This window comes from Oncorhynchus clarkii, chromosome 3 (genome assembly GCF_045791955.1).
Source record: "Oncorhynchus clarkii lewisi isolate Uvic-CL-2024 chromosome 3, UVic_Ocla_1.0, whole genome shotgun sequence".
NCBI lineage: Eukaryota > Metazoa > Chordata > Actinopteri > Salmoniformes > Salmonidae > Oncorhynchus > Oncorhynchus clarkii.
This window is the reverse complement of record NC_092149.1, coordinates 5,538,073-5,560,040: the sequence shown is the minus strand read 5'-3', so window position 1 is coordinate 5,560,040 and position 21,968 is coordinate 5,538,073. Positions and strand designations below refer to the sequence as shown.

Here is a 21,968-nt window from a genome sequence, read left to right as displayed (position 1 = left end):
TCAGCGCCTCTAATGGCACCATTCCCTATATAGTGCACACTTTTGACCAGAGCCCTGGTTAAAAAGTAGTGCACTAAATAGGGAGCCATTTGGGACGCAGTTCATCCGATCAGAGGTATGAAATAACTACATGCCACTGTAGCTCATCTATTGGCCTGAGTTTAAAGATCAACTCAATGGCACGTCATCAGACTATGTTGAATTCATCTACCAGTTACAAATTGGACTATTATGGGTCAACAGCCACAAAAAAAAATTGTGGAATCCTAACTACCAGGGTGAAAACATAAACCTAGATCGCAGGGGAAGGGAACAGATTGTAGCTTCGGCAGTTGTATTTCAAATGAGTTGAATTCTATATTTACACACTGGGAGGTTGGGATAATACTGTGACAATTATGATTATGCAATTTTAGTGAAATAGCTGTTTGAAAAGGCTGAAATTTCAGCCCAGCTTGGTGGGATAATGGTTTGTCCTCCCGGGTGACACTACACCAGGCGGTAAATTAGTTATCTGACAAATAAGAAAGAGTTCTCCTCTCTACCCAGCCCACTCAAAAAACAAAACAGTCCTAACTACATTCTTGCTGGAGTAATTGCTCTTCGCTAAGAAGCTATTGTTTGTTTTTTTGACCATTTTAATTGAAAACAAATCACAGTAAGGTATTTAATTGTTACCTCAGAAATGATTTGATATTGAGATAAAAACAGGTGCATTGGACCTTTAAATATTCACTATGGTTGATAGTGACATGAACTCCACAACAGGTCACTTCCCCAACACCTTTTCAAGTGACGGCTGTTCAGACACAGTCAGTCCTAGGTTCGCAACATGTTGATCACTTGTTTGTATTGAAGATTCCCCAGATGTCCTACTTATTCCAGGAATCTTCCAAAACAGCATTTATGGAAAACCTGGGACTCTTGGGGGAGTGCCATTACCAAACCTGACCCACACACTCACCGTAGTGAGTGCATTGCTCACGGAGGTGTCCTTCTTGCGAGGGCGCTCTTTCTTCATCTTCCCTGCCGCTGCTCTTACACTGACCCTGTTCTCCCCGCCCAGGAAGCCTCGGCAGCTGGGAGCCCCACAGAAGCACTTCTGGGCCTCTTTCCTGGCGTGTACAGAGGAGAAGGAGTAAAAACACTACACCATAGCTATGTGGTCGGTCAAGAGAGCAACAGGGGCTTAATAATGTATTGTTATGTTTTCAATGACTACAACAGCAGGGTGACGTATTAGAACAGAAAAACATTGATATGTTACAACAGACATTTAAAATCCAAAGAGAGAATCTGCGTCCTAAATGGCATCCTATGGGCCTTGGTCAAAAATAGCTCACTAAAAAGGGAATAGGGTGCCATTTGGGACAAAAGTAGAGAGACACTAACCCATTCCTCTGGAACTGATAATCGAAATGAGAGACACTAACCCATATCTCTGGAACTGGTAATCGAAGGGAGAGAGACACTAACCCATATCTCTGGAACTGGTAATCGAAGGGAGAGAGACACTAACCCATATCTCTGGAACTGGTAATCGAAGGTAGAGAGACACTAACCCATATCTCTGGAACTGGTAATCGAAGGTAGAGAGACACTAACCCATATCTCTGGAACTGGTAATCGAAGGTAGAGAGACACTAACCCATATCTCTGGAACTGGTAATCGAAGGTAGAGAGACACTAACCCATATCTCTGGAACTGGTAATCGAAGGTAGAGAGACACTAACCCATATCTCTGGAACTGGTAATCGAAGGTAGAGAGACACTAACCCATATCTCTGGAACTGGTAATATCTCTGGAACTGGTAATCGAGGTAGAGAGACACTAACCCATATCTCTGGAACTGGTAATCGAAGGGAGAGAGACACTAACCCATATCTCTGGAACTGGTAATCGAAGGGAGAGAGACACTAACCCATATCTCTGGAACTGGTAATCGAAGGTAGAGAGACACTAACCCATATCTCTGGAACTGGTAATCGAAGGGAGAGAGACACTAACCCATATCTCTGGAACTGGTAATCGAAGGTAGAGAGACACTAACCCATATCTCTGGAACTGGTAATCGAAGGTAGAGAGACACTAACCCATATCTCTGGAACTGGTAATCGAAGGTAGAGAGACACTAACCCATACCTCTGGAACTGGTAATCGAAGGGAGAGAGACACTAACCCATACCTCTGGAACTGGTAATCGAAGGGAGAGAGACACACTAACCCATTCCTCTGGAACTGGTAATCGAAGGGAGAGAGACACTAACCCATACCTCTGGAACTGGTAATCGAAGGGAGAGAGACACACTAACCCATACCTCTGGAACTGGTAATCGAAGGGAGAGAGACACTAACCCATACATCTGGAACTGGTAATCGAAGGGAGAGAGAAACTAACCCATATCTCCGGAACTGGTAATCGAAAGGAGAGAGACACTAACCCATATCTCTGGAACTGGTAATCGAAGGTAAGCTCTGTACCAGCTGTGACGGTCTTGGAGGTGAAGAACCCAACTCTCAGCTGGCCGTTCACAGTCCACTGAAATACAGAAACCAAGAAAGAAACATTAGCGAGGTCAGGATAAAACTAAATTGGTTTTGACTTTGCTGATGTGTTGAGGGAATACTTTGTTGAGGGAAAGTGTACTTGTCATGACCGTGATGTGTTGAGGGAAAGTGTACTTGTCATGACCGTGATGTGCTGTTGTCTCACCCAGCCATCTTAAGACGAATGACTAATTGTAAAATCCCTCTGGATAAGAACGTCTGATAAACAACCCAAATGTCAAATGAAAATCACAGCCTGAGATGCAGCTCACTGATAAAGTAGCCTCAGTGCCCGTCTGTGTTAGAATGCAAACTTCTTGTCGCTCATTGTCATGTTTGGCTTGACAACGGCAGCAATGGAACTGGCAAGAGAAGACAGGCACAAGGTACCAGCCTAAAAGTAGAGCGAAGTACAGGCAAATATGGCTCTGAACCAAGACCAAGTCAATGAAATGTATTTACATTTTTAAATGAACTGTCCAGTGAAATTCTTACTTTTAAATACTCATAATCTGTTAACTCGTACGCAAATAAATGTTGTTGACTCGGTCCTATACTTGTATGTGGCCGAAGCATCAATTATAGAGAAATACACCCCACCTCAAACTTATAAATCAAACAGACCTTTTCAAAAATGCTTGCTATTTCCTCATATAGAGGATAAGGTCATGTTATTAGCCGAGGCGGCTAATTGGCTGAGCTGGCCAGTCAGTCATTTACTGTCTAGAAAAATATTCATGACGGTATACGCCCACACCGTCCTGTTGTTGGGGGTAAGCCCACACCGTCCTGTTGTTGGGGGTAAGCCCACACCGTCCTGTTGTTGGGGGTAAGCCCACACCGTCCTGTTGTTGGGGGTAAGCCCACACCGTCCTGTTGTTGGGGGTAAGCCCACACCGTCCTGTTGTTGGGGGTAAGCCCACACCGTCCTGTTGTTGGGGGTAAGCCCACACCGTCCTGTTGTTGGGGGTAAGCCCACACCGTCCTGTTGTTGGGGGTAAGCCCACACCGTCCTGTTGTTGGGGGTAAGCCCACACCGTCCTGTTGTTGGGGGTAAGCCCACACCGTCCTGTTGTTGGGGGTAAGCCCACACCGTCCTGTTGTTGGGGGTAAGCCCACACCGTCCTGTTGTTGGGGGTAAGCCCACACCGTCCTGTTGTTGGGGGTAAGCCCACCCCGTCCTGTTGTTGGGGGTAAGCCCACCCCGTCCTGTTGTTGGGGGTAATCCCACCCCGTCCTGTTGTTGGGGTAAGCCCACCCCGTCCTGTTGTTGGGGTAAGCCCACCCCGTCCTGTTGTTGGGGTAAGCCCACCCCGTCCTGTTGTTGGGGTAAGCCCACCCCGTCCTGTTGTTGGGGTAAGCCCACCCCGTCCTGTTGTTGGGGTAAACCCACCCCGTCCTGTTGTTGGGGGTAAACCCACCCCGTCCTGTTGTTGGGGTAAACCCACCCCGTCCTGTTGTTGGGGTAAACCCACCCCGTCCTGTTGTTGGGGGTAAACCCACCCCATCCTGTTGTTGGGGTAAACCCACCCCATCCTGTTGTTGGGGTAAACCCACCCCATCCTGTTGTTGGGGTAAACCCACCCCATCCTGTTGTTGGGGTAAACCCACCCCATCCTGTTGTTGGGGGTAAACCCACCCCATCCTGTTGTTGGGGTAAACCCACCCCATCCTGTTGTTGGGGTAAACCCACCCCATCCTGTTGTTGGGGTAAACCCACCCCATCCTGTTGTTGGGGTAAACCCACCCCATCCTGTTGTTGGGGTAAACCCACCCCATCCTGTTGTTGGGGTAAACCCACCCCGTCCTGTTGTTGGGGTAAACCCACCCCATCCTGTTGTTGGGGTAAACCCACCCCATCCTGTTGTTGGGGTAAACCCACCCCATCCTGTTGTTGGGGTAAACCCACCCCATCCTGTTGTTGGGGTAAACCCACCCCATCCTGTTGTTGGGGTAAACCCACCCCATCCTGTTGTTGGGGTAAACCCACCCCATCCTGTTGTTGGGGTAAACCCACCCCATCCTGTTGTTGGGGTAAACCCACCCCATCCTGTTGTTGGGGTAAACCCACCCCATCCTGTTGTTGGGGTAAACCCACCCCATCCTGTTGTTGGGGTAAACCCACCCCATCCTGTTGTTGGGGTAAACCCACCCCATCCTGTTGTTGGGGTAAACCCACCCCATCCTGTTGTTGGGGTAAACCCACCCCATCCTGTTGTTGGGGTAAACCCACCCCATCCTGTTGTTGGGGTAAACCCACCCCATCCTGTTGTTGGGGTAAACCCACCCCATCCTGTTGTTGGGGTAAACCCACCCCATCCTGTTGTTGGGGTAAACCCACCCCATCCTGTTGTTGGGGTAAACCCACCCCATCCTGTTGTTGGGGTAAACCCACCCCATCCTGTTGTTGGGGTAAACCCACCCCATCCTGTTGTTGGGGTAAACCCACCCCATCCTGTTGTTGGGGTAAACCCACCCCATCCTGTTGTTGGGGTAAACCCACCCCATCCTGTTGTTGGGGTAAACCCACCCCATCCTGTTGTTGGGGTAAGCCCACACCATTAAAAACATATAAAAGCTGCTTTTTAACATAGTTTTTCTTCCCCAAAAATTGTAATTAACTATTTCACTCATATTATAACAAATTATACATGCTATTTCATAGAAATCTGGAAACACTGGACAGATACCAGGTAGCCTAGTTGTTAGCGCATTGGGCCAGTAACCGAAAGGTTGCTAGATCGAATCCCCGAGCTGACAAAGTAAAAAAATCTGTCGTTCTGCCCCTGAACAAGGCAGTTAACCCCCTGTTCCTCATTGTAAATAAGAATATGTTCCTAACTGACTTGCCTAGTTAAATAAAATAAAACATACCGAAAGGGGCTCCTGGGCTACATACCTTCTGGGTCTCACAATTGGGCTCACAGCTGTGGTTCATGAAGCGAGAGCAGTTCCCCTTCAGTGTGGCATCTATGATCTGAGAAGACACAGAGGAAAGGAGTTTCAGGTAACCTTCCACATTACCTGTCAGTTGTAAACAATACAGCACTTGGTGCATCCCAAAATGGCACCCTATATAGCCACTACTTTGGACCAGAGCCAAATCAGGGTGTCATTTGGGATGCACACCTAAAACTTGTTGGGGTCTGGTAGTGCACTTTATAGGGAATAGGGAGCCATGTTGGACGCAGCCTACACTTGTTCCTGTTTCAGGGGTTCAGTGGACGACATGTCAACAACGTTCCAGTGGTCTCACCTCGTTATTCTTCAAGGCCATGAAATAGTAGTGGATGTTCTTCATGCTAGCGTATTTTTTCACCCGTGTCTTGAACTCCTTATGGTCCAACACCTCTCCGCAGTACTCCAGCACAAAAGTGTTTCTGAAATGTGATTAAAATGGTCGGGGGGGGGGGGGGGGGTGAGCACGACTCCTTTGTGTACAGCTTTTAGTACAATGACCAGGGCTCCATCTCATTATGTCTGTTCATCCTATCGCCACACCTCCTTCTCAACCGTATTGGAGAAGGTCCAAGGGGTTTCTCTCAGACCAGAGGAACTCTGTGTTGAGGAGGCGAGGAGATAGGATGCGAGGAATCAAAGGTTAAGCTCTATTGAGAACGAGCCCTGGGTGCTAGTTATAACATTATTATGAATCAAGGAGTACAGGGCTCCTGAGTGGCGCAGCGGTCTAATGCACTGTATCTCGGTGCAAGAGATGTAACTACAGTCCCTGGTTCGAATCCAGGCTGTATCACATTGGGCAGCGCACAATTGGCCCAGTGTCGTCCAGGTTTGGCAGGTGTAGACTGTCATTGTAAATAAGAATTTGTTCTTAACTGACTAGCCTAGTTAAATAAAAGGTTACATTTAAAAATAAGATAAGAGCCTTACGGTATCAGGTCCCTGGCCGCCCTCAGTCCCCAGCCCTTATCTTCAGTCAGGATGACCTCAAAGTCTGCATGCTGTTTCATCTGGAAGCGGCGGTTGGAGCAGTAGCCTTCATTCAGGCAGCGTGACGAGCTGCAAAAGACATTACATGTGTTTTCATTTTGGCCATTTAGCAGACGCTCTTCTACAGAGAGAGACTTACAGTCCGTGCATTCGACTGCATTTGATAAGACATATCAGTCATTGCAAATCTTCCTATGTTTGAAGATGTACTGGTAAAGGACCAGTGATGTAAAACTATCGTGCATTCGGGAAGTATTCAGACCCCTTGACTTTTTCTACATTGTTACATTACAGCCATATTCTAAAATGGATTGAATGTATTTCTCCCCTCATCCGTCTACACACAATACCCCATAATGACAAAACAAAAAACAGGTACAAATATTTTTACAATTTTATTAAAAATAAACTTGAATATCACAAAAGTAAATCAGATCCTTTAACCTCTTGCGACGAGCAAACCCGTATCTGGGAGCGTAATCATAGCCTCAAACGCATTAGCATAACGCAACTTTTCCTATTCATGAAAATCGCAAATGAAATGAAATAAATATATTCAAACACAAGCTTAGCCTTTTGTTAACAACACTGTCATCTCAGATCTTCAAAATATGCGTTACAGCCAACGCTAGACAAGCATTTGTGTAAGTTTATCATGACATAATGCTATGCTAGGCTCTGCTGGCAGCAGGCAACATTTTCACGAAAATAAGAAAAGCAACCAAATTAAATCATTTACCTTTGAAAAACTTCAGATGCTTTCACTCAGGAGACTCCCAGTTAGATAGCAAATGTTCCTTTTTTCCCAAAATAATATTTTTGTAGGCGAAATAGCTCCCGTTTCTTCATCATGCTTGGCTGAGAAATCGACCGAAAAGTAGTACTTTGTTGAAGCAGCTTTGGCAGCGATTACAGCCTTGAGTCTTCTTGGGTTTGACGCTACAAGCTTGGCACACCTGTATTTTGGGAGTTTCTCCCATTCTTCTCTGCAGATCCTCTCAAGCTCTGTCAGGTTGGGCGGGGAAGGTTGCTGGACAGGGAGCGTTGCTGCACAGCTATTTTTCAGGTCTCTCCAGAGATGTTCGATCGGGTTCAGGTTCGGGGTCTGGCTGGGACACTCAAGGACATTCAGAGACTTGTCCCGAAGGCACTCCTGCGTTGTCTTGGCTGTGTGCTCAGGGTCGTTGTCTTTTTGGAAGTTGAGCCGTCACCCCAGTTGGAGGTCCCGAGAAGGTTTTCATCAAGGATCTTCGTACTTTGCTCCGTTCATCTTACCCTTGATCCTGACTAGTCTCCCAGTCCCTGCCGCTGAAAACATCCCCACAACATGATGCTGCCACCTCCAGATGTGACGCTTGGCATTCAGACCAAAGCGTTCAATCTTGGTTTCATCAGACCAGAGAATCTTATTTCTCATGGTTTGAGAGTCCTTTAGGTGCCTTTTGGCAAACTCCAAGCGGCCTGTCGTGTGCCTTTTACTGAGGAGTGGCTTCCGTCTGGCCAGTCTGCCATAAAGGCCTGATTGATGGAGTGCTGCAGAGATGGTTGTCCTTCTGGAAGGTTCTCCCATCTCCACAGAGGAACTCTGGAGCTCTGTCAGAGTGACCGTCGGGTTCTTGGTCACCTCCCTGGCCAAGACCCTTCTCACCCAATTGCTCAGTTTGGCCAGGCGGTCAGCTCTAGGAAGAGTCTTGGTAGTTCTAAACTTCTTCCATTTAAGAATGACGAAGGCCACTGTGTTCTTGGGGACCTTCAATGCTGCAGACATTTTTTGGTACCCTTCCCCAGATCTGTGCTTCAACACAATGCTGTCTCGGAGCTCTACGGGGAATTCCTTCGACCTCATGGCTTGGTTTTTGCTCTGACATGCACTGTCAACTGTGTGACCTTATACCGGGCGGTAGGTAGCCTAGTGGTTAGAGCGTTGTACTAGTAACCGAAAGGTTGCAAGATCGAATCCCCGAGCTGACAAGGTAAAAATCTGTCGTTCTGCCCCTGAACAAGGCAGTTAACCCACTGTTCCTAGGCCGTCATTGAAAATAATAATTTGTTCTTAACCGACTTGCCTAGTTAAATAAGGTTAAAAAAAATAAGAAATAGACAGGCAAGTTCCTTTCCAAAGCATGTCCAATCAATTGAATTTACCACAGGTGGACTTGTTTTCCATGAAAACATAGATGAAATGAGTTGCAAAATGAATAGGAAACAGTCAAGATGTTGACACGGTTATAAATAATGATTTTTTATTTAAATAATTGGGTCCTTCAAACTTTGCGTCATCAAAGAATCCTCAATTTGTAGCAACTACAGCCTTCCAGACCTTTGGCATTCTAGTAATCTGAAGTGATTTCTCCCCATGCTTCCTGAAGCACCTCCCAGAAGTTGGAGTGGCTTGATACGGTCAAGCTGCTCCCAACAACAGCTCAATAGGGTTGAGATCCGCTGACTGTGCTGGCCACTCCATTATAGACAGGATACCAGCTGACTGCTTCTTCCCTAAACAGTTCTTGCAGTTCGGAGCTGTGCGTTGGGTCATTGTCCTGTTGTAGGAGGAAATTGTCTCCAATCAATTAAGCACCGTCCACAGGGTATGGCATGGCGTTGTAAAATGGAGCGATAGCCTTCCTTCGACAAGATCCCTTTTACCCTGTACAAATCTCCCACTTTACCACCACCAAAGCACCCCCAGACCATCTCCTTTTACCCTGTACAAATCCCCCACTTTACCACCACCAAAGCACCCCCAGACCATCTCCTTTTACCCTGTACAAATCTCCCACTTTACCAACACCAACGCACCCCCAGACCATCTCCTTTTACCCTGTACAAATCTCCCACTTTACCAACACCAACGCACCCCCAGACCATCACATTGCCTCCACCATGCTTGACAGATGGCGTCAAGCACTCCTCTAGCATTTTTTCTGGGTCTCGTGAATGTTCTTCTTTGTGATCCAAACACCTCAAACTTAGATTTGTCTGTCCATAACACATTTTTCCAATCTTCCTCTGTCCAGTGTCTGTTCTTTGCCCATCTTAATCTTTTATTTTTATTGGCCAGTCTGAGATATGGCTTTTTCTTTGCAACTCTGCCTAGAAGGCCAGCATACCGGAGTCGCCTCTTCACTGTTGACGTTGAGACTGGTGTTTTGCGGGTATTATTTAATGAAGCTGCCAGTTGAGGACTTGTGAGGCGCCTGTTTCTCAAACTACACACTCTAATGTACTTGTCCTCTTACTCAGTTGTGCACTCCCACTCCTCTTTCTATTCTGGTTAGAGCCAGTTTGCGCTATTCTGTGAAGGGAGTTGTACAGTTTTTTCTTGGCAATTTCTCGCATGGAATAGCCTTCATTTCTCAGAACAAGAATAGACTGACGAGTTTCAGAAGAAAGATCTTTGTTTCTGGCCATTTTGAGCCTGTAATCGAACCCACAAATGCTGATGATCCAGATACTTAACTAGTTTTAAAAAGATGGCCAGTTGTATTGCTTCTTTAAATCAGCACAAGTTTTCAGCTGTGCTAACATAATTGCAAAAGGGTTTTCTAATGATCAATTAGCCTTTTAAAATGATAAACTTGGATTAGCTAACACAACATGCCATTGGAACACAGAAGTGAATGGTTGCTGATAATGGGCCTCTGTACACCTATGTAGATATTCCATTTATTTTTTAAACTGCCGTTTCCAGCTACAATAGTCATTTACAACATTAACAATGCCTACACTGTATTTCTGATCAATTTGATGTTATTTTAATGGACAAAAAATGAACAGTAGTTCATGTTCTGAATGGTAGTGTACAGTTTTTATTTTTTTAAATACATTTGCACACCAACAATTTTTTTAATAAAGTTGACTGTGTCATTATGGGGTATTGGGTGTAGATTGATGAGGACATTGTTTTATTTAACCCATGTATTAGTTACAGTTGTCTCCTATCACGGCCATTAAACTCTGGAACTATTTAAAGTCACCATTGGCCTCATGGTGAAATCCCTGAGCGGTTTCCTTCCTCTCTGGCAACTGTTAGAAAGGATGCCTGCATCTTCATAGTGACTGGGTGTATTGATACACCATACAACATGTCATAAATAACTTCCTGTTCAAAGGGATATTCCATGTCTGTTCTTATGTATTTATTTGTAACCTTCTACCAAGAGGTGCTCTTCTTTGCAAGGCATTGGAAAACCTCCCTGGACTTTGTGGTTGAATAGGTGTTTGAAATTCACTGCTCGACCGAGGGATCTTACAGATAATTCTGTGTGTGGGGGTACAGAGGAGGTAGTAATTCAAAAACTCATGTTAAAACACTATCATTACGCACAGAGTGAGTCCATGCAATTTATTATGTGACTTGTTAAGCATATTTTTACTCCTGAAGTTATTTTGCCTTGCCAAAACAAAGTGGTTGAATACGTGTCGAGTCAAAACATTTCAGCTTTTCATTTATTATTCATTTGTAAACATTTTGAAAAACTTAATTCCACTTTGATATTCTGGGGTATTGTGTGTAGGCCAGTGACACAACATCTAAATACATTTTAAAACACAACAAAACGTGGACAAAGTCAAGGGGTGTGAATACTTTCTGAAGACACTATTTGATCTGCTTTACAGTTTGGTATTACCAGGGTGACGCAAAGGAGAACAACTCACCACTCGATCATCAGCAGACGGTTAAGGCAGTCCTCCCCACAAGCCATCATTCCACGAGACCTCTCCTCCCTCGAGAGCATAGAGCACTCACACTGCATTCGCTTGATGTCTCGGTGAGACTTGTTCTTCTTCCTGTACAGATCAACAGAAATCCCTCACTTTCTCTACAGTCAGATTTATTTCACCTTTATTTAACCAGGTGGGCAAGTTGAGAACAAGTTCTCATTTACAACTGCGACCTGGCCAGATACTTATGCTGAAGTCATATGATGATAAATCGCTTTTAAATTATGTACAACTAATTTATAAAATAAAACATAGTTTCAATGACTTTGCATGACAACTACTGAAAAAAAAAACTATAATGGAACAAAATCTCACCGTTCAGTCAGATACAGGTTTTCCTCAATCAGGTCAAAGTATGGTGGCATCTTCTTAGACCGTGCCATCTCCCTCCAGTTGCTGGCGTCCCGGAAGTCCCTCAGACTGAGCAAAGGGCGTTGCACCTCAGCCTGACCTGGAATCTCCCTGGATTCCTTGGAGACCTTGGGGAGCTCCCTCTCTGCCAGTCGCTCCCTTTTGCTAGCCAGCACAGGTTCTGCCTCGCTGTCCGAATCAGACTCCATTTCTGGACGCCTTTTCTTAGGAGGACCCCTGCCTCTGTGGGGCCTTGAGTTGTCCTTGTCTCTGGGGGGTTCAACTATGGAAATATTCTCTGGAGTGGCGTTGACAGAGCCTCTACAGTTGCTGCTTATTTCATGGGCTTGTAGGAAGGCTAGCGAGCCTGGAAGCTTGGGACCATTGCATTCAACATCTAGTCTACTAAGGCCTGCTGGTTTCCCTTCACTGTCCTCATCACAGTCATTAGTCAAGGAGTCAGGATGGACTTGACCAACAGGCTCCTGATAATGTGTTGCAGGCACATGGAGGTAGACCGGTCTGCAGGTGGGTTGAGTCGTAGTTGGTAGTTGGGTCCAGTAGGCCCCATTGTTTGTCCTGTACACCTGCCCCAAAGAAGAGTTCCCTGACTGTTGTGTGTTAGGATGCTGTTGGGATGCCCCATAGCTGCTGTCAGGCTGCTGGTACGTACTGCTGGGCTGCTCCGACTGTGTGAAGTCCCAGCCCAGACTGCTGTTGAAGTCATCAGAGCTGGCAAAGTCTCCATGTTGGTAACGGGAAAGCATCCTGCCACCCCTGCCACTTCCATAATGCTGTGGATGCCCTGTGTCAGACTGCCTGAAGGAGTTCTCAAGGCTGTGGGCAGCAATCTGGCTCACCGTTGCATCACCAATCTTTGGTCTCTCACGCGCATTGCTATAAGGATCCTTAGAAGGCTGGGCATCGGTGGCGTTGGAGCCCTCGAGCTGGCTGGTGCTATCGACCATGTTGCTCTGTGATTGGTATACCATGATGTCATGTGCAGAGAGACTTCCATCAACACAAGTATTACTGGCCTGCCTAGTGCTCTCACACATGGCGGGAAAGCCTCTATGTCTCTGCTGAGGGCTTACTCTGCTTGGGATCTCATTCCTGTCCAGATCACCCTCTTGGCCACTGGCCCTGTTAGCGTGTTGTTGACGTCCTGGGCTAGTGTTTGGAGTGCAGGGAGACGCAGGCTTGTCTGTTGTGTCCGAGTGAGTCAGGGTGGAATTCTTTGGTACAACCACCACAGAGTGCATCCGTTTCACGGCAACACCGCAGTCTGAGTCCGACTCTGAATCGTCAGTGTCACTGTCCTCGCTTTGGCCTACAGCGTCCTGGCTCGACACTAGTGTTGTCAGCGGTTTGCTCTTGTGAGGGCCATCTTTAGGTTTCTCTTCATTACCATCGTCATTCCTACACTGCTCCCTTCTAGCTCGGTCTACATGTGAGGTATTATTTAAAAGTGAGGGCTCTCCATCCATTTGGCTGACGTGGGGTTTGATGTCTAAATGGTCACTGCTGGTTTCACAGGTGCCTGGTTGTGCGGTTGGATTTGCGGACTCTGATTGGTCGTTCCCAAAAGTTATTGGTGCCGAGCTGTGTTCTTGTGTGATAATCATTTCTTGCTTAATCATCTTGGAATGCAACTCAGCTTCCCATTTCAGTTGACCCTTCAGAGACGGATCTTCCTGGCTGACGTCTTGAGAGAACTCAATTCTCTTGACGGAGATGACCTTTTTCACAGCAGGTTTGCTTTCTTGGGAAGGCAATTTCTGAGGATTATCACTGTCTGAGGTGTCTTGTCCAACAATATCCCAACGTGATTGTTTTGTTTTCCCTCTGTTTTTCCTTAAACTAGAGTTCTGTTGTTCAGTCTGGTTGGAAAACTGAGGTTCAGGACTAGAGGGTTCAGATTTGAGAGGGACGTTTTTGCAAGACTGCATGTTGATATTCACATTTCTACTAGAACACATAGTATTTTCTGGTTTAGTGTTCTGCTTAGGGTGGTCTCTGATAGATACATCTACTGTAGATGGTAATGACTTTGACCCAACTGAATCTTGAAAAACAGTCTTATCCTGGCTGGGTATTACTCTGTCATTACTGCAGGAAAAGCTAGAGTTGGTTACATCAACCCACTTCTCAGTGGATTCTATTTGGGGGTCTACACGCTGTGCATCTTTCGTTTGTTCAGAGCAAAGGCTTTTATTAACATTGTCAATGTCCCCTAAGGCAAATTTTTCACATAATTGGTCTCCACTAGAGTTGTTCGGTGAAGTTGCTGCCGAGTCATTCTGAACCTCAATGCAATGATGGATCTTCTCATTAACTAGATCCAACGCTGGTTCTTGCAATCTGTCAGTTGGATCACAATTTGACGGTAACGACAGAGTTGGTTTTTGTAAGCCTTTATCTTGGGATGTGATGTCATTCATGTTGCCAGCATCCTCCCTTTGGCAAGTATCTACTAGATGGGAATCTGCTCCTGCTTTGTCATTTTTGCTCTGAGGGTGAGCATCAGAAGGGGTTTGTACCTTATTGGGACTGTGAAATGTGTCCTTTGATTGTCTATTAGTTTTCACTGATGACATGGTGGCAGACATTTGCTTAGAGTCTGATTTACTGGTGGAAGATGTCCATGCCCCTTCAGAGCCAGAAGAGCGGTCAGAGCCCTGTGACTGAGACTTCCCTTTGTGAGCTACCTCAGATTCACTATAGCTACTTTTCTGGAGACGTTTGTCTGATGTTTGAGAGAGGGCATGTGGACTGGAACGAGTGGATCGAACACCGATGTCCGGCTTGTAGTGGGTGTTGGATTTCCTGTGATTAGGTTCTACATCAGTAGAGCACTTTTGGAGGGAACTGGAGTCAACAGTTCTCTTTGAGGCCCTCTCAGACTTAGCAGATTGTGTTATTTTATCTATCTCTGAATCTCGTTCAGATTTCGAGTCTCGCTCAGATTTCGAGTGAGATAAGTATGACTTTGAATCTCTCTGCAAGCTAGAATGGGTGGATGACCTGCTGGAATCACTTGTTCTAGTCCGAGTTCTTCTGTGGTCATCTTCAGAGTCAGAGCTGTCGCCGCGGACTCTGCTGCTATCGGTCCGAGAGCGAGAGCTGCCTCTCCTCTCTCTGTACGGAGAACTTCTGTGACCCCCTGACCTCCGCTCAGAGTCGTAATACGACCGATCAGACCGTGATCCTGACCCTCTCTCGCTTCTAGATCTCTCAGATCTGGAGCGTGTCTCAGATCTGGAACTCGTCCGGGGACCTCTTGATCTGGACCTCGACCGACTCTTAGTCCTTCTGCGGCCTTTGTCAGAGCGGGATGACCGCGAGGGTGTGTGCTTTGATTCTCGGTCAGAGGTTGACCTTAATTCTCGGTCAGAGGTTGACCTTAATTCTCGGTCAGAGGTTGACCTTAATTCTCGGTCAGAGGTTGACCTTAATTCTCGGTCAGATTTTGAGTAACTAGAGGTTCTTTCGTCCTTCTCAGAACGTGAATGGTTAGAACTTTTTTCTGTTTCCTCTAATTTGGAGCGAGAAGAGGACATATGTTTTGTATCGTTACTTCTACTCTCCAACTTTGCTGTGGCCTTGGGTTCACCTGACTTGTAGCTAGAAGACGTCTGCACTGAATCAGCATCAGATTCTGAGCCAGGGAGTGTGCTGTCCGACCGGGAACGGATTTGTATGTTTTCTGAGGTGTCTTGCTGCTCTGTTATACTGGAAGTGTTTACATCCACTTTCCCTTTGTGGGAGGAGTCAGTGGGTTCCTTGAGACTGAGGTCCAGCTTCACATCAGATACACGAGTTAGAGCATTCTCAGAGGGGCCGTCATTGTCCATGTTCTGAAGATTGTTCTGAGACTGGGGCGTTCGTGTCGGGGTGACAGTTTCAATTTTACCTGAAGATTCCGTTAAAACCTGTTGCTCGGAAGGGGGTGGATCCTGTAAGACAACACTGGTTATGGGACTCTCTTCAATAACAGATGCACTGAGGATCTGTTTCTTGAAGTGCATCTTTCCCAAGTCCACTTTAGGTTTGGGGACGGAGGAGACTGCCGTCTGAGGTGCAAGGATCTCTGCTACTGGTGTGGGCACCAACAATGGTGGCTGCATTTGCTCATTTTTGCTTTCCGTATGCTGCCCTGCTCTGTCCTGAGGGAGGGAGGTTGTAGGTGACAGGACAGAGGGGAGTTCAGCAAGAGATTTTTCCTGACTGGGAGGGGCAAGGAATAAGTTCTGCAGCGGTTTCTTTGTCAGAGAGAAGCTGAAAGACACTTTCTGGCGACCCTGATCGTCCAGGTTCACCTTCCTCTTGGTTCCTTTAGGCAGGAGATGGCTGGACAACATCACTCGAGGCGAGAGGCCTTTGAGTAAAGCTGCCTTGGTGAGACCCTCAACCTTGACCTGTACAGTGAACAAAATAAGTAGATGTTACCATGGCTAATAATTCGAGGAGAAACTATTACAGTAAACCAAATCATATGACCGATCATTCGGTTTCCCCGAAAGGTGATTTCTACGTTATTGAAATGGTCAAGCTCAAAAAGATCCACAACACCAGCTGTTTGTCCAATAGAAAACAGATGAACAAAGACGTTTAATAATAGACTTACCGAGGTATCTCCTCCCTCTTCCCTGAGGTAGCATTAGGAGTGCATGGGGGGGGAACAAAAAACAAATCAATGTAAACTATTCATAGACTTATATTGCAACATCTGACAATCCCTTCAACGCTTTAGCAATCACACAAAATGTATTATGAAATGTAATGTAAATCCATGTCCAATGAGGCAACGGTAAAACATACACAGAACAAAAACAATTTCATGCAAAGATGTAGACCCACACGGCCGCTTGAGGGATAGCCTGGCGGTTGGTGAAACATGTTTAACGCAGGGGGTCTCATCGTAGAAACTACATGTCATCGTAGTGTAAAAAAAAAAAGAGAGGCCTAATTCACATTTATGACAAAGTAATCAACTCTTTTGTTCTACTAGGAGGACTCAATATTGTCGTGGTTTTCTTTACGGTACAATAAGCTGCTAGGCAACAAACTGGGTAACGTATTCCTTTAGGACTTGATGTTCTCGTTTTCCTCTGTGACCTTCAAAAGTCAGACCCTTCTAAAATTACCGTTACCAACATGGGAGGAGCCTTTTCATGTCCACTTTAGTGTAAGTTCCCGTTATTTTAACAAATGATAAAACAGGATTGTGGTTTCATTCATTTGAATTTAGGCTATACCAATCACAAACCCCGCGCATCCTCCTGAAATAGACCTATCTGCAATACATCATTATAAACATATTGAATTAGCTATATTTACAAATAGAAAAAAATATTTTTGAGTCGGGTTTGAATAGTATTTTTTTTTTAAACATTGAGGTAGACAATGTGCAAGGGTGGCAGAATGTTACTTGAGAAATAAGCTATCTGACAAAAATAGTGCTGAGCCATGAATCAAAATGTCACTTGTTTTGTTATTAAACAACTAATTGACTGATGTCAGTTCAATTACTTGAATACAATGTTGGTTTTTTTGTGAGCCAAATGCGCCGTTTCTCAAGAGAAATCAAAATCATTCACGAGAGAAATCAAGTCAAGAACTATGTGGGACGCTGGGTGAAGGGAGTTGTAGTTTTCATTAAGGAAATATTCAACCTAGTTAATAAGCGCAGAAACGTGGTAATTAACTACAATGACCATAATCTATTGTGGCTGTTCTTTCTGGCTCAGACAGAGACGAATACACTTATGCCTGCTACTTTAGGTCAGATATACAGACTGCATGAGAGAGGAATGTACACAATGACTAGGGATAGAGACAGTTTGTGAAAGTTTGCCTTATCTACTTTGAAGAACTAGTAGAAGGATTGTCAGAAAGCTTTGCAGCATACTTAGGCAGGTTAGCTAAATAAGATGACTAAAGACAGTACAGTATGGGGAGCACAGAGATAACGTTAGATGGCCTGGCTGGCTGCTACTACCTGAGCAGAGCTGAGCTGATGACTGAGGAATGAAAATAATAAAATAAAAACTAAGTAATATACACAACTGAGATATTATTTCATAGCAATTTCATGTTTTTCCTTCTGATGTCTACCCAATGTGGACCTGACAGAGACAATGGAAAATGTTCAATGCTTTGGACAATTTGATTGAAAAAAAATATATATATATATATATATATATATATATATATATATATATATATATATATATATATTTAATTTTTTAATAATTGAAAGGACCTCAAAAAAGCACAAGGCACTCAGGACAAAGACAAAAGCAATCTTAACACATCAAGTGAACCCTGTCATCGTCTCTCAAGGACAAAGGATAAAGAGTCATGGAATCTTTGCACTCAGGTTGTGTACCTTTTGTCTGTTAATATTCTGTGAGGTTGACTGCTGCCATGGTGACCAAGACTTCTGAGTCCACACCAGGTTGGTTGAGCAAACAAACTCGGCAGACAGAGGCTGAAGCTTGAGCACACACTAACATCTATAGGACAGGGGCACTTGACATACTAGCCGATATCTGATGTAACCTCCCATTGTATGCAGAGAGTAACCCCCGGGAAGAGGGGTGCCGAAAAGTCGGATCTGCAGCCACTTTTAAAAAAATGTTATTATCTAGCTAGCCCTTTTACAAGCTAGGTTGATAGAACACATTCTCCTGGTGAGTATCGTCATTTTTATTAGGGTCCAATTACGACTGCTTTGACCTTGCTCACATTGAGTAATGAAATTCAGCAACTCTCCTCAAATAAGAAAGTTATGATGGGCACAAAGCACTGACAGAATGTGGTCAAAGTATACAGTAAACAACTACATCAACCTACACGAGGCAGGTGCTTTTCAAACAGACGCCTTTCCCTAAAGCAGCACTGATAGTCTTTAGAACTGGAGCACTGGGATGAGATCAACATTCCAGAATTCAACACACCATGAATGATGTCATGGCTATTCATTGGATACACCAATGGACCAAATGACCAATAGGAGGGGAGGTGGGTGTCTTTTTAGATCCAAATGAAGTTGTTTAGGGGTGTAGTCTACTTTGCATGCATACATACATTCCAATGCCCACCATTGAGGGTGACAATCTCCAGGGCTAGTGTTTCCCAACACCAGTCCTTGATTACCCACAACAGCACACATTTTGGTTGTAGCCCCTGACAAACGCACCTAATTCAACTCATTGAGGGCTTGATGATTAGTTGAATCGGGTGTGTCTGTCCGGAGCTACAACAAACATGTGTACAGTTGGCAGTACTCAAGGACTGGAGTTGAGAAACACTGTCCTAGGCTCTAGTGTCACTTCAGTTAGCTAGCAAAGGGCATTGATTACAGGCAGTCTATAGTGCCACTCTGACACTCCGTCAAAAGGAAAAAAAGATCCCTGTGTGTGTGTGTGTGTGTGTGTGTGTTGGTAGTACCTGATCTCTGAGTTCACCAGAGCATCCATTACACAGTGGTTCTGGCGTTTGTAGCCCAGTAGAAGCTGCTGGCCAAGAATAAACCAGTTCAGAGCAGTGAGCTCTCCAACGTGACGTCACACCTAACAAAATATCAAAACAAATAAATTGGGTTACACACCAACAATAAACGTACAATACGCAGTCTCAAAAGAATTTAAGCTGATCCTCCGAACTCAAATCGGGTAGACAATTTGGGGGTTGAGAGCTGCTACCATCTCTGTTATCTTTAAAACCATAGGTTCAAATCAAAGAACATCTGGATGCATTTGTTTACCTTATGACCACCACATGTTCAACACTGGAGGTTGCTTGTAAACAAAGCTTTGACGAGAAAATGTGCAAACTGTTTTCTGTGCAAATGAACACATCAGTTTAAACGTTGAACACAAACTACAGCCAGTAGCTAATGCCTATGAATAAACTGTGTCTATGTCATCTCTGCAGATTATTATTTTCTGCCTGAAGGGCCCAGCGGCATGCCACAACACTTACAACAGGAGTAATATAGAAGAATGGTTCCTATGCCAAATGTAGATGTATAAATTATGTCTAAATCTACCAAATGTTTACATGGTGGTTCTAGCTACAATTCTGTATGACATAGACCCGTTTCCTCTGACCCGTTGGTCAGAAACGACATGTCTGTTTAACGGTAATATCTGTCCTTTCAATTTGGCAGAAAGAGGAAGCCATTGCTCGCATTGACATTCATAGTAGTCAGTGGATTGAAAGCAAGTGATAGAGGAGCCGAGTAGCTGTCTTGCGATATAACAACACAGTAGAGAAAATAACACAATTCAAAAACATTACACAGAAATGTTTTGACGCTTCCACTAAATCACATATAGCAAGGTTATCTAGGCTGGCTAGCTACACCAACAGCGAGAAGACAAGGCGACATGACAATCTTCTCATCGCACAGCTTGCAAATGTGGGGTAACCGGTTAGTTTAATATGTAACGTTACACATGTGAGATCAACAACAGAGCCAAGGGCCTATTCTGTGAACTGATTTAACGTTAAATACATACACAAAAATGCATACACTTTGCATGGAGTTTCGATAAATCTACTCCATAAGACCGGGTCTAACGTTTTACAACGAGGAGTCGAGGCCTGCAAATGAGGCCTGTTGTGGTGGGAGGGGGGGTGACCGAATTGGCTAACGTTAGCTAACTAAATATCCAAGTTAGCACAACCTAGTTAATAACTGAGTAATGTTTGTGTTGTAAACTTAAAACTGTCTGTTGCCAAAAGTAAGGTGCACAACATCTAGCTAACTAGCTAGCTTGCAACCAATGCATCGTCCATTATTAAATACATCCAGCAACGTTAGCCACCAATGTTGCCAGCTAACTAACTATACTAGGTTGTGTGAAAGATCTGGTGGTGTTAACTAAATTGAAGGCTAGCTGCCGGTGTACATAGGAGGGTTGAGATCATGTCGCATTCACTAAATACAACATGCCACTTTACCATAGTTAGCTATGTTTCGTGAAACACAAAGGTAACTCCAACACTAGTTTGTGTAGGAAACTAGACTGGAAAGCTAACTAGCGTAGCGTGCATGGAAACGGCTAAGCTAACGTTAGCTGGTAGCTAGCTAGCGTGTAACTAAATAACACTTTGGAAGTTGTGTGTATTATGGCAAGCCCAATAAATAATCAACAACAACAAAAAAAACACCGAAAATAAGCCAGCCAAATACTCACTCTTTCGGGTGCTCTGGGTCATAAAGGTCCCCCATCTTCTAACATTAACCTCACGCCGATAACAAACAGCTCCCGTCTTGGCTGAAAAACACCCAGCGCTGCCGACGTCCACACGGGGTCGAAATGGTACCTACCTAGTTAACTGTAAGTACCTAGCCTATTAAATCAGAAAAGCGGTGCAAAGTTGTGATTACTACTCAATTTGGTGAGGTATTCTAAAAACATAAATTAAAGAGGCAGCTAATTAAACATGTGATTTCTAGCTGGGTTGCACAATTTTGTTGGCTAACGTTATATTTTCTTTTGACAATGGCTACCTAGATAAATGTCTAGAAATGCCGTGCTACAACGGCGACTCCTCCCCTCTCGACATTCCATCATGACGATAAAATATAGAGTTATATATATATATATATATATATTTTTTTTTAGCTTTCCCACTGTTTCCCACTAACTATCTAGTTGGATAATAACGTGCAAACTGGAAACGTCCAAGTGTCTGGAAGTTCTGCTTGTGGAACGAAGCTAAAGTTAATCACCTGGCTGTCGGATTGTTTGTAACAAACACCCCACTGTTTGTAGGTAGCCTACGTTCCTGATTAGCTCGCTATGTGTAATACAAGTCTAATGTGATAGATATTCAGTTAGTTGACATAGCTAGTTACCATACAAGCTCAATGTTTATGTTGAAAAGTGAAAAAAAAGGATGTTCCTCGTGATTTGACTAGTTGGGGTTTTGTTCTGTTTATCAGAGCACAGTTGTGCTAGCTGGATCACTGCAAGACCATACTGATTGATGTCTGCAGATGTGCTTCAGGTTGGCCAGTGTGTAAACCAGCTGGGCTTGGAATGGAGACTCATTACCAAGAGTGGTGCAGTCCAGAGCAAGCAGAATGACAGGTGATCAAAAAACGTTTAAGTATCATTGCATGTCCATAGTTCACAGTACCAAAGTGACTGTGACTTGAACAAGGTACTTGAACAATCCCTAAATAGCTTGTGAGGGATACCAGGGCTATATTTTAACTTTTTCCCCAAGGAGTACATGTGCTTCTAAATTTTTAAAAAAATGTAGAAGCCCACAAATAAATTTAGGAGCACAATGAAAAATGTTTAAGTAACAGAGTTTATTAACAAACAATTTATTACATACATATTTATACTGTGTGCGTGTACTAAGGGA

The 21,968-nt window shown here is 44.5% G+C and overlaps 1 protein-coding gene across 1 annotated transcript in view; it reads right to left on the bottom strand.

Annotated features, from left to right (window-relative positions):
* The window catches only part of LOC139386938 (histone-lysine N-methyltransferase SETD2-like), a 46,881-nt gene extending 25,765 nt beyond the window's left edge, over positions 1–21,116 (bottom strand). The window contains exons 1-10 of the mRNA XM_071132839.1: positions 20,786–21,116; positions 19,032–19,153; positions 16,204–16,225; positions 11,541–15,994; positions 11,160–11,291; positions 6,441–6,569; positions 5,806–5,929; positions 5,449–5,526; positions 2,444–2,541; positions 965–1,115 (exon numbers count right to left, since the gene is read on the bottom strand). Of these exons, the coding sequence (XP_070988940.1) occupies positions 965–1,115; positions 2,444–2,541; positions 5,449–5,526; positions 5,806–5,929; positions 6,441–6,569; positions 11,160–11,291; positions 11,541–15,994; positions 16,204–16,225; positions 19,032–19,060 (5,217 nt within the window). The 5' untranslated portion in view covers positions 19,061–19,153; positions 20,786–21,116. The remainder of the gene's footprint in view (positions 1–964; positions 1,116–2,443; positions 2,542–5,448; positions 5,527–5,805; positions 5,930–6,440; positions 6,570–11,159; positions 11,292–11,540; positions 15,995–16,203; positions 16,226–19,031; positions 19,154–20,785) is intronic.
* Between the last annotated feature and the right edge of the window lie 852 nt (positions 21,117–21,968).